This window comes from Lytechinus variegatus, chromosome 2 (genome assembly GCF_018143015.1).
Source record: "Lytechinus variegatus isolate NC3 chromosome 2, Lvar_3.0, whole genome shotgun sequence".
Lineage (NCBI taxonomy): Eukaryota > Metazoa > Echinodermata > Echinoidea > Temnopleuroida > Toxopneustidae > Lytechinus > Lytechinus variegatus.
The window spans coordinates 66530339-66544223 of NC_054741.1; the positions used below are offsets into that span (position 1 = coordinate 66530339).

Genomic DNA, 13885 nt, shown 5'->3' on the forward strand with positions numbered 1-13885 from the left:
TAATTTAAATTCAAGCCTTATTTCAAATAACCAGAACTTTGTTATTTCTTGACCATTTTCTGTAATTGAGGTATCAAATTAAAGAGCAGATATTGAACTTTTTAAATCTGTGCTTTTCTTTTTGAAACCCAGATACAGCCCGCCAAATGACTTTTTGGTATCCCCACTTCAAATTGTTTTTGCTCACTCATGCGTGAATGAGAAATAATCTAAATAATTTTAGATGAAAGAAGAGATTCTAAGCTTTACAATGGTAGGTCATTTGTCTAATGTATTTGTGATCAAGTTATGATAAATCATCGATAAATCTCGGTTTCGTTTTTTGTGGGACGCTCTGTAGTATAGGAGTGAGAAGGCAATTTTTGCAAATACTGGACTTCAGGAGCTCGCTTTCCTGTGCATTAATGACAAAATGCAGCACGATATACGGACTGCTAGTTTACTGCTTGCATTGTTCACAACCACTGACACAATCTTAAAATAAAAAAAACTCATAATAATGCTGCACTTACCGCCTATATGTAACAGATTTGTTTAATGATTAGATGTATGTATATATTTGCTTTGTTGTGGGGACTGAAAATAATCTTTTTGAATCAGCTGTCAATGAATTTAATATTGCAACATAGAACTTCTGATTCGGATAGAAGTGGACCATGGTTGTCGTGAATGATGTATAAATACTTTGTATATTGTCGTATATAATTGTAATAGGTATATGGATGTATGATAAAAATTTCATTTAAAACATTAGTCTGTAACCCTAAAAAATTGCTATTTTGACATCTAAGAAGACGGGGACTGATTCAGGACCCCACCACTTTATGATCTAGGCCGTCGACCACGCTATCGCGACGAAAGTCGGCACGCACTTTTACCAATGGCGAAATCTACAAAACTGTATGGTGAATTATTCTTCGAACATTCTCATTACCAATTGAATATGCTAATTTGTACTTTAAATATTACAAAATCACTCTAACTAAATATGGCACCAAAATCAGGATTCTGATCAAGTTTACTTAAACAAAAAAAATCACTATCACAATTTTTTTGTCTTATGTATTTTTTTCTTACGTATTAATTTGTTTCCGGCCTTAGAAAAAAATTCGAAATCGTCGGCGAATTTATTCAGACTATAAACAAGACGAAATTTATTGAGTTTAATCAGTAAAAGTAGAAATGATACATGAACGATTTTTGGCTCAAACACAAATTACATTGGAATTTTCAAACGTTAGTGCTTTTGAGGATATAAAGTGCACCCCTCACGTCTTCCTTTTATCCTCTCAAGTAACCTTAGACTACGCCCTTTCCACTACTAGTAATATTTTCATTCATATTTCCTACAGCCCTCTTACATACCCCTCTCTCTTTAATCTAAAGATGCTTCATACGAACACAGAGCATAATTGTATATATTGATGTATATCAATGCAGTTTTAACATAACTTGTATAGATATAGTTCACCATTCATATACTCAGCACCTGAATTAATTCTACACAACTTTAACCATGAAGGAAAATGCGTTCATAAATATCTTATATGTAGTGTAGTAATTCCCTCCTATTGTACACAACATAGCGATTGCACCTCTTGAAGTACATTATGTTGGACATCTTACAGTATAATTGAAAATATAGTTATAAAAATTACGTATATCGGATTTTTTATTTTACTTTTTCTTGCCACAAATTTAATGGAGATTATGTATGAAAATTGGTTGAAGTTATTCATTCAATTTTTGACTTATGTATACATACGCAGCGATTTATTCTTGCTAAATCTGCCACATATTATTGCACTAAAGTTTATACAAATAAGACAAACAGTAATAAAATCAGATTTCTTTATAGCTGTGGCTACACATGGATTCCATCATATATTGCATTTCTTAATATTGAAATGATTTGCACCATAAAAACATCATTAGATGTACAATTTATAGTGAATTTAAAAAAAATTATGGAATTTATGATATATATATATATATATACATATATACACTCGCAAATGGCATCATGAAATAAAAACTCATGGGCAGTGAGTTGTGTGTGTAATTGCACGAGTATTACTGATGGCGTGTGCAGGTCTGTGCCGTCCTATGGTGTAGTCCAAGTGTGACTGCAATTCTCATACTAACTTACTAATAATTTTCTTTCAGTACATCTACCAAGGTAATTTATACAATGTTCTACTATCAAATATATAAAATCATATTAGAAAACCAACAAATGCTATTAATTTTAACAAATTATATATTTCATACACCAAATAAAAGACGCAAACAAAATGCTTTAACATTGAAATAAAGGTGTTCGGTTTATTTTCTTGTGTCTTGTGTGGATTCCCTTTTACAAAGATGACTATTGAGGCGTATAAACTTAAAATATATTCGATCAATTGTATTTACTGTTGATCTGCTTCTTGCAACATGCAGTGCAAACATATTTGCTACAGCTAAAATTTGTATTCCCACGAGGCCGATTATTCCCTACGAGACCAAGGGTTCACAATGATGAAGGTCCAAGAGGCCGATTATCCTCATATTGCATCTCCTGACATTAGGACATCTTGTTTGCATCAGTGGAAAGTTTCCATTAAGCATACTCCCAAATGAAGTCTGGAAGTTGCGGATAGTAACAACGTGGATTAATTTGCGGAATTATTTTTGTAAATGAACAAAATACTTCTATTCGGCGAAAGATGAAATGAGTAATAAATTCCACTTGGCTACGCCTCATGAAGTATTCTGTCCATTTCACTCATTAAAATTCATTATTTGTATACTATTATTCCATATCCTCCAGAACATAACTGTTTCAAGACAAACACAACATGAATACCCACCAACAAAATGTATCATCAATAATGGAAAGCGTTTGAAGTGTCTCTGAAATAAAATTTATAAATGGAGCACAGTAGCACGAAATAATTAACTAATAACTCCATTCACTCCTGACCATTTCACTATTACTGAAAAGTACTGTACACGAGATTGGGAGGGAATACATATGGCGCCTATTCAGGATTCTTTTCCTATTTGGTGGAATTTCATTGTCCAATAAATCTAGAAGTATAGGCTTTAATGCTCATTCATATAATCTGTCAGGTTTGGGTTTTTAATAAATAACAAAATAAGTTATAATTAAGTAAATACAATTTGAATAGTAAATGATTTTCAAAATAATTGATCGATTACTTTATCTCATTCACACACTTATAAAAAAAAATCGTATTTCTTTAACACACACTTTGTAAATTAAGCACATTCATATATATCCCGGACCAAAATTACTTGTTACAAGAGTAGGTGCCTGTCTCACGTGATCTGAAAGAAGCACCTGGTTAGCTGCTATTCTTCCTGTTGATACAGCTCGTTCCATCAGGGCTGATGGGTAATCTGTGTGCAACCAATCACCTGCAAGGTTGAGATTCGTAACTCCGCACTCTGATGGGAAATTGACGGTTGGTCTGATGTGTTCAAGACTGGCGGGGAATGAAGCAAATTCCTTTCCGGAATGGACGAAATAACCTAGTATTTTGAAATTCTTGACAAATATTTCGGGATAAATATCTTTAACCGTAGGAGCTATCTTTGTCCATACATTTCTGTCCTCCACGTCGCCAAACGACCAAGCATAGAGGTGAAACTCAATGATGGATCCACCAGTCCGCTGGCTCCACTCATGTGACTTCTCTTCAATAAGATGATACTGTACAACTAAGTTGATAGGATGAAATTCGGGCGTTTGTAGAATTGGCGGGTGAGTTGATGAGAGCTGTTTATCGAACCAAACCCTAAGTACCTTATAAGGAGGTGCTAGGGGGAGTTGCTGGAGCCTCTTCAGGATGCAGTTCACTTGCTTACTTCTCGGAAAATGTTGGTTAGTTTTCGTGAAGATCGCTTTTACGGCCGACAAGTCCGTTGCTAATATTACATGATCGTACGACTCTTGAGAGCAAGGCGATATACCAGACACGTGCCAGTCCTTGTCAAATCTTAGATCAGTGACAAACGTATTCTTGTCTATTCTGAAAAGGAAAAAAAAAGTAATCTCATGGGAGTCAACCAGGTAGGTGTTGCGTTACGTATGATTAATCCCACCACGCACTTGTTTGAAGTCCCTGAGTACTGTAAACATACTGGCCTTGATCCTAGGTAAGCATACTTCTCGTGATTATTTTAAGGTGAGATAATGTAATGGTGTATACTCCGCACAGCCAGATTTCGGCCCTTCAATTCTGTCAATTTATTATTAAGTCCACATCTTGTGGCAGCGGTGGGATTCGAACCCACGCCATGTATACTTCAGAAAAAGATCTCAGCATCAGATGTAAATTATTACATGTATAAAAAAAACAATCGTAAAAATCATCATAACCCCCATTCATTATGTTGTCTAATTTACCCTTTTTAATCTTTGGTTTGAATGAAAAATATAAGGTATGACTGGAAACCATAGCTCAATTTTTAAGCTCAGATCCTTGCTCTATATTATCAATCTTCCAAGTAAGCAAATTTCTATCTGGCTCCATTAAATTGAAAAAAATCGCAAAATACACACACAAAAAAAACCCAACACATCTTATCTCCACCAAGGGTCTTATAGTAGTTTAAGCAACTTATGAATTGATAATAGGGAATATAACGAGACGTAGAGGACTCACTTTACGCCTAGAGACTTCAATCTCTGTTCCCATGGATCAAATACAGCAGTCCGATGGTCAACTTTAGCTATCAAACGTTGATCGGCCTATTAAAACAAATGGTGGTAAAGTACTTTGTACCGGTAATGAATGAGATGTACATATTGATAGTTTGATAATTATCTATTGCAAAACTAATCGTCAATATTATACCGTGTAGTACAGTCTTGTATGAGCACTGAAAACGAATTATCCCAAGTACAAACATTTATTTTACAGCCGATATTTTTGTCTGCAATCTACACATAGGATAAATAGGCGATTTCTAAGAAATTTAATTTACCAGAAGAAACGCTTCTCAAGTGGAGTGAACTCTGTAGACTTCAAAGAAATTTTAGCGCTCTGGAGCGTTGCAAATGTCCAAATTAATAGGTCATCCATCCAAATCACCATTAAGGCGTCAGCATGGTTCTATACTGCACATTTTATTCTTCTTAACATAAAAATAATATGGAATAAGGATGACTGATGTTTTGAACATTCATAGGGTTCGATTCATTTTAATCTTTGAATCGTTACATTAGCCAACGGGTTTCCATACAAATTACTCCTTCCGCCCCCCCCCCCCAAAAAAAAATAATGAAACAACAACAAATACACAACTTGGCTGACAAAATGTTATTCAACAAAAATATAATCGTCACCTTCTCATCCCCAGTGAAATAAAAGTGTGAATACATCAGAATCTCTGCGGCGTTGAGAACAGTTCGCTCATTGAAGGTTACAGATAGAGCAGGACGAAGGACAGTATCCGCAAACCACACTGGTGCTCTTTCTGCTTCCGCCCACTCATCTAGAAGAAATACGGGTGAAACATGAGAGTACTGCTGCACCGTACCTGTAAGCCTCATTTCCAATTAGTCTAAATGAATTTTAGTATCTTTGGGGCTTTTCTTTCCCATATTTTTTTTACAGGCATCCTTGGGAGTGCGCACAGCAAGGAAGTATCATCTGCAACAGAGGCTACTATCACCAATTTGTGAATATGGGATTCGAAATATAACTTCCTTTCTTGAATCAGGGAAGTGTTATAACACTTCCCTGCTTGAATTAAAGGGTAGAAACATAAAATGTAGGCCTAAATCATCTCTGGGGTATTCAATAAAGTAGTCGATCGCTCTTGATGCGTCATATCACTTTCTTGAAAATCATACCATGGGGCCTGTAAAAGTTACCATTATGCACAGCAAAAACCGTGGTGTTAACCGGTGTACATATAGGACCACACCAGTTGTTTTACACCGGTGTTAAATTGGTGGTGTTAGTTATACACCTACAGGTGTTATTACAACACCTTTTGTTGTTACATTTACACTCTTTGGTGTTAGGTTTAATCTCTAGGGTGTAAGTTTAACACCTCAGGGTGTGGTCCTCTATTAACACCAATTGGTGTCAGTTTTAACACCGCAGTTTTTACAGTGTGGTACATCCAATGGCAAGTTGTAGGGAATCCTTGATTTTGATTGGTTGATGATCGGAGTTACCATGGTAACTACCATTGGATGGCAAAGGAACCATAATAGTAACCTTTATGCAACGGGCCCAAATATGCATATTTAGACATACTTGAGCAAAGAGAGGTTGAAATCAGAAGGCTTTATAGGCATACATGTTAAACCTATTACACAGTACCATCTTAGCTAGTAAAATGGCATACCCACCGAATGTGATGTTTCCGTATCGCTGGTAGACAGTGTCATGGTTGTAGTACGCAAAGAACAGAGATATACGCAAGATACCAAATATATCTGAGACCTTAAAATTCGGGCTCTTCAGGAGCGTAGCTGCAGAAAATATCAAGTAATCAAAATATCAACAAGACAAAAATTTAGGAGGAACTTGATGCCATTCATAGTACATCCAGGAAAGAGTGCTAGTGAACCTTCATATTTCCATTTCGTTTTGCCGACCTGTCCACAATGTTGGACCGATGGGATTCAGAAAACTATCTTAGGTGAATCTTTGTACCGATCGAGAAATCAACCTCACCAATTTTTTTTATGGGCCGTATTGAATCTTGACATTTAGATCTATGCCAATGTTGACTATAAGATCCTTTCAAATTACGGTATTAACTTAACTTAGCAGAATTCAGGTTTCTTTAAATCGTGTCTATTTTTTTTTTAATAGAGACAAGGAAATTGGAAGCACAATGTGATTTCATTTTGTTTTGTTTTTGTTCAAGCACACAGTCCGGTAATTTGGTAATATTTACTATATAAAAACTAGACAATATTTTTCAGAAAAAAGATGCTACATAAAAACACGGAGTAATCGATTCAGTCTATATAAACATAATAAAGAAAATATGATTTGGGATATGATTAGAGCATCTAGACCTAATACTAGGCCTACTATACAAAGACTTACCTATTACGTTGAAAGGATAGGGGCCTTTGCTTTCCACGACTTCGTCCTTATATGTTCTGAACCGGAAGTGATTTGCTCCCCATCTCTGGAAGTTGTCGTTGATGCCCAAACGGTGTAGTACGTCCTTAAATGTGTAATAATTATAGAACAATGCTGCGCCAAAGAAAATAATAAATTCACTAAATTTTAATCCAAGGCTCATATCATTAGCAAGAACAACAACCAACGTGTCTAGGTACAACGGTTACCTCATTTTGAGAGTAACACAACATGCGTAATTAGACGTACATACAGGCCGGCTTACTATACCAGATAAATGCCTTAACTACCTATAGCAATTAACCAAAAAATAAATAACACAGAAAGATTACATTGTTTTAAAGAAGAAAAGCAAATCATGCATCTGTTAACCAGACAAACTTACGGTTAGTTACAAGTCTGTGTATATTCTTTGACCTTGGTATTCGAATGACTTTAGTAACTCGGAAACTGCCGATGTAAGGGCTCACTAAATTGCCTTTCAAATATGGTTCTTTTGTTACAACGACCATTGCAAAGCAACATAATACTATGTTCTGCTACATAGCTAATTGATACTTTTCAGCCTTTGAAATAAATTAAAAAAACATACGTTCTGCAATACTAAAATAAAACCCAATAATAATGATGAGATGACCGAGACCAGACAGAGAAGCTACAGGAACACCAGCTACGATCTGACTTCACTGAGGATCTTTTTGAAGAACAGCCATTTTAGAAAATAGGCAGTTAGTATAGCCAACTGGAGGCGTAATTTCATGTTTGATATGACTATTCGACGTTACTAAAACATTGTTCTGAAAATATTCCCATAGAAATTCTAATTGATCATGATCTATTGATCTATTGTCAAATGCCCTTAATGACAATGAAGTCTTTGTCGAGGGTCGGTGAATCGAAACAGCAATCTCGTCTGTGACTCTGGCCGCACGAAATATTTGCAGCGTTATTTCGTCAGCGTCGATAGGTCGACGTCGGACGAAAGTGCTGATACGACTCACCACTTTTTGACAAAGACCTCCCAGGTTTTCATTGTGATTACGACGCTATGCAAAAACTCCCCAGTGACATGCATGGGAATTTCAGGGACAATTTCTGACAACTGAAAAATTGAATTTACCATGGAATCCATGATCTACTCTGAAAGTTTCCCCCAGGATTTCGGCCTCGGTAGATTTGAGACGTCCTCCTAGCATTGGGCTAGCCTCCTTCACAGTCACATTATATCCCCTTTCCGCAAGCTCCAAAGCCGCCGATAAGCCTGCTAGACCACCACCTAAATTATAATGGTAAAAATGGTTATGGATGGATTGTATTTAAAAAAAAATCTTGAAACATATTATTTGAAAAGAGGCCTATTTAAAATCCGGAATTATTCATTTCAATACCATTTCTACCTCTTTCATTTTTTTTGAAGTATAAATTTTTCGATCAAAATTGTTCTTTATTTTCAAGGACTTCTCCCAAAACCCATTGCATGAAGTATTGTGCTCATTCGCAACTTAATTTCAACAAATGAAACACGCATATTTAACACTTTTGGAGTGTTGCAACAAAATTGCGATCAATTGCAAGTCTATTTTTGGTCTCTAAATCAATCATATGTCTTGCAGTTAATCACTAATCAGTGAGTGATTGTTCATCTGCTCCTTGAAACAAGAAGTTTAATCTGATTTGCTATAGTTAACATTGATCTATCAGTATAAAATTGCAACAGAACGGACCACGGGGTTCAACTAATAAATATATATATAAAATTTCCTCCTATAGACAATTTTCATATAAATCCATACAAACCAATTATAGTGCAAAACATAGTTAATATGAATTGATACGGTTGATCATTTTTGTTCCATTGAATCCTATCATGCCTATTGTGTTCTCAGGAGCCCTCGTCAGCCGCGGTTCTACGGAGGAGGGGGCTTTTGGTACTCAACCCCAACCCCCTTGCCTAATATTAAAAATATTTTTCGGGCCGGGGGCAGGGGACTATAGATGCTTTATCCGCATAGTCTCCCACATACACTTTGTTATCCGAGATAGGCTATTTCATGTAATGAATAAACCAATGTCGAAAATTTATCCAGTCCAAAGAAGGCCCCAACCTCCCCCCCCCTTCAGTCTGGAATTGCGCCTGCTGCACTAGCGTACCTACGGGGGGGGGAGAGAGGGGGCAGGCTACCCCCTGACGAGTCACAACCCATGCAAAAGACATATCCCTGCCCCCTGACGAGCTTGAAAACCTATTTTGCCCCCCCCCCCCGATGAGCTTGAAGACCTTTTTTTTGTTTGTCAAATTTTGTTCTGGTACGATTGAAGACCTTTTTTTTGGGGGGGGGGGCTTGTCAAATTTTCCGACCGGTTTTGCCCCCCTCCCCTGTGGAAAATCCCCCAGGTACGGCACTGGCCTGCTGTATCATTAAGTTCCTATATAGCCACTAATATATATTTTTAAAAATACAAACAATACCTTACCAACTATAAGGACACTGCGGTGGATCCCAGAAGGTAGAGATATCGGATCAGTTGGATTAACAGTTTCAATATAAACAGGGTCGTTGCATCCAAGATACCGAAGGAATATTATTGCCACTGAAGAAAAAAAAATATATCGTAAGTACTTTTTTATTTGATACGGGATTCAATTACTAATTATTTCATGATCGAATTTTAAAATCAGTAAAAAATGAATGAATTTCATCTCAAAAATGGAAGAGTACTCATGGTTATTTTTTTATATCAACATGGTCAAAACAACTCTCTCATTGCAATAGATTGCGATCAGGAACCAATCCAAAGTTGGATTGAAGTTTTCAATCAAATAAATGTAGAATTCAATCGTATTCGATTGAAACTTTCCAATTTCCAATTTCGGTTTTAACCCTGCTAAATTGTATCTGTTAAATTGACATTCAATATACGCAATTTACCGCCCTTTCACACGGTAAAAGTCATTATTGGAGTGGTGATTCCAATGAAAAATAAGGCTATATAATGACGAATATTTAGCACGCGTGAAACCAAATTAGAACATGATTAGAATCGCGAATGCTAATCACAGTGACGATTACAATAGAAATCGTCATTACAATGATGATTTAAGATTCACGTGTGAAAAGGCCCTTAGAGAGAACAGTCAATTATTAAGTTTCTAAACAATATTTTGTTGTGCTTTTGTCATGTGATGTTCATCACCATCAAGTAACCATCACCATACACTACCACCACGTACAACCGTGACTACCAATTTAACTTTCAGATCACGATTCCCCTAATGTTTGCCTGCAATATCCGTTTTTTAATCTGTCTTGTTCCTAATATGTACATTTAGTAGTTAATATTTGAATTTGAAAGTAAACGTTACAAGTTCTAACAGCAATTATTAATTATTTATAAGTATGAGAAGGCAGGAATTAATGAATTATAAACCAATCCATATTTGATATATAAAGTTCAACGCCAATCTCTACGTGTCTGTTAATGAATGATATGAAACGGATAAGCAAAGCTTATTCCTTTATTACTTGTATTGTTCTATCGAGCACTGGCAAATAAGTGTGTGTGTTTTGGGGGGTAGGGCGGGCTTTAGGGCCATGCCTCCCCCTCCCCCAATTTTTTTTTCCATGACCAAAAAAAATGCACAAAAAAGGAGAAAAGAAAGATGAAAAGAAAATGTGTGAGATGTGATTGCTGATTTATGTAAATAAATGACTAGAAATTCTTTCCCCCTCAGCCATGTAAAAATATTTGCCCGCTCGCTTTGCTAACTCGGGGTCTTTTAAATGGTTTTTGTTAAAGACACCATGTTGTGCCCCTTAGCTCATTACGCTCCGTAACCATGGTAACCTCCTCCTATGACAAGTTCAACAATTTCTCTATATGTCCTGTTTCGCTTAAGGCATGATCGATCTTTACAGATTGCTGATGAAATTTCATTTTTGAGATTTAATTATGTTTCATATAAAAGTGTACATACTGGTGGTTACTCATACAATAATCATATTCACTTTTGAAACCAAATTTAACGAGAATTTTGAAATCTTGTAAAAAAAACATTTTTCACACAAGGGCCTGAACGGTATAATAAGAACGCTCGTTGAATGATCTATACAACTGTTCCGACGAGATCATTGGCCGGTGGGGAACAATTCGACGGGATATAAGAGTTCCACTTCCATTCGCATGCACATCAAGTTGAGATGACGGCAACCACTATTTTTTGTCTTTGTTGACCACTCAGTTAAAGAAACGTATACATAAGCATTATCTGATAAAACATTACTAAAAAGAAAATGACGTAACTGCAGTTGAGCAAAAGAATACTATGAGCCCCTATATATGAGTCATAAAAGTTATACAGGATGTAAAATTCAAATAGTTTGAAACTGAGTACTGCCTATAGTGTACGAAATACAGCATAAATGAGTTTGCAGCCGCAAAACAATCGAATCAATAAAATATAAAGAGTATATTAAAAAGTATAACTATTTAACTAAGCTTCCCCCGGCCCACCCTACCCATCCACCTTCCCAGCCCAGAATGCTCAATCTTCTTCCATGCCTTCCTCTCTCCCTTTTATACCCTCCCTCGATCTGTGTGGTGGCATTGGCATCAAAGTGGCGGACACGAAAAATAATACAGTATTCTTCTTTTTTTTCAAAGTGATCAAATGATTTATGTCATTGCATTTTGTAGACGTGTCGTGTCCTTCCTCTTTATTTTGATTCCTGCAGGCTCACGCTAAAAGAGCAAGAACTCGAGTTTGAAATTCCAACCAAATTTGCGTAGACAAAATTGTCACATTTGTGAAAGATACGAAGGCCTGACGTATGCAAGGATGATTACTTGCCTTTTCGTTATCTTCATGTATTACTTTACGTATATTTCTATATTCCTTGTATCTATTTTTGAGGGGTCCACATTATACAAGCTTTGCTTTCAGTGGACCCCTCCATTCTTCTTATGATATATGATTGCATTGATTCAATTATATTTAATGATATTGATTATATTGATTTAACTTGACATGTATGTTAATTTATATTTAAATTACTTTCAAATATGTATTTTTTTCTTCCAATATTGAATTTTGTTCATGCTATTGTTAATTTAAAGTGAATCAATCTACCTTGTATTTATTTGTATCATTTTGAAGAATGAAAATAAATTTGAATTGAATTGAATTGAATGATTGCAAGCCTTATTTTTATTATTAACGTCAAAATATGAGAGTGGGCTCGATTTATCACGCAAGATAATATTCTACACAAATGAGAAATGACACCCGGACTTCCATCTTATTCATGAATAGGTGACATGAAATCCAGGATATGATGACCTGGGACTGAATTTCGATCAAAATTCCCTCACCTATTATATCATGGACCTGTATGCTAGTATATACATCTAACTCCCAATTCACTGGTATAGGCTACATAATTATACAAAAAAGACCGCGCGGACTGATTTACACCTACAACATTATCTATTGAACCAACATCTTAACTTCGTGATATTAACTGAAATAATTTTCTCCTACAAAGCTGATTTTCCCTACAAGGGCCCGTTGTGTAAGCTTTGAATTCAGTCGAGGGAAATTATGTTACAGAATACATAATGGCAGTGACAAAAGCCATTGACCTGAAATCCATACAGCATGAGAGTGCAGACTATGAAATAGCGTGGACTCTCGTGCCAACTGACATCAACGTGGACATGTGTACTGTATGCACATGTTACGCACCTCCTTAGCTTTCTCTCCGCGCCAAAGCATTCAAGAATCAAGACCGTCTGCACGTTTCATTAAAAAAAACATGTTGCAAATGCTCGTTTGATATAGCAGTTTACCTGTTAGTACGAATATTGACTTGAGCAGTGCCTCCATTCTTCAGAATGTCTTGTCTGGTAGATCATCAGCTAGACGTGAAACCATCACACTGCGAGTGATTTAATTGATGTTTCAGGAGAGTGATCGTCTGCTACGAGAAGGGGCATATCAATCTACCTGGCCTCGACACTTGCCCAGATTATATATCGCGGTTAAGTCAAGGTTCTCTGCATACTGCATGTGTGTTCAAGGTGGGCTGAGCAGATAATCATACATCGGTCATTGTTGATACAATACAATGTTATCAAGTCGTCGATGCTATCCAGCTGAGTCCAGGGTCGAAAAAACAATTTGTAAACACAAAGCTAATTCAACATATTCACAAATCAATGTTTCTAATTGTAATAGGTCAAGGCGCCCACAGTACAGGCCTCACAGGCAAGCCTGGTATTCCTTGGCCAAGGCGTCAAACATAATGTTTACACACATGTACAGTCGGAGCATTAGGCTGCGAAATTCAGACCACTTTGCTCACAAACGTAAGGATTTTGTGCAGTAAAACGACAAAATCTGAAACAGACGGGAAACAGACTAACTCGCCTCGCACCAAATCCCTTGCCTGCTATAAAAGCCCCTTCACTCGAGTTAAAGGAAACCAAAACCCAAGAAGAGAAGCAATCTTATTGGAAAGAGTAAAATGAGAGGAACAATTTAAAAAAAGTTTCATCAAAATCGGTTATGAAATAAGCAAGATATGGACAATTAAACAGTCTTGTTGTAATTACTATGTGGATCCTCAAATTGGCAAACGTGCTTCAAAATGGCTGATTTTGTGGACAACTCTCCATTTGTTTTGTACACATATTTTCAGATTTTCCCCTTTATTTTACATATTTCACATTATCTTCTCCTGACCTTGAAATATAAGGTGTGGATT

General features: G+C 36.3%; 1 protein-coding gene across 1 annotated transcript; it reads right to left on the minus strand.

The window, feature by feature from the left end:
• Positions 1-333: 333 nt before the first annotated feature.
• LOC121408716 (hydroxysqualene dehydroxylase-like) lies at positions 334-13371 on the minus strand. Its single transcript, XM_041600322.1, has 8 exons — positions 12969-13371; positions 9597-9713; positions 8242-8397; positions 7083-7235; positions 6374-6496; positions 5357-5505; positions 4674-4759; positions 334-4037 (listed from the first exon to the last, which is right to left on the minus strand). The coding sequence occupies exons 1-8, from the start codon at positions 13003-13005 to the stop codon at positions 3275-3277; spliced, it is 1584 nt and encodes a 527-aa protein (XP_041456256.1). The 5' UTR covers positions 13006-13371; the 3' UTR covers positions 334-3274.
• Between the last annotated feature and the right edge of the window lie 514 nt (positions 13372-13885).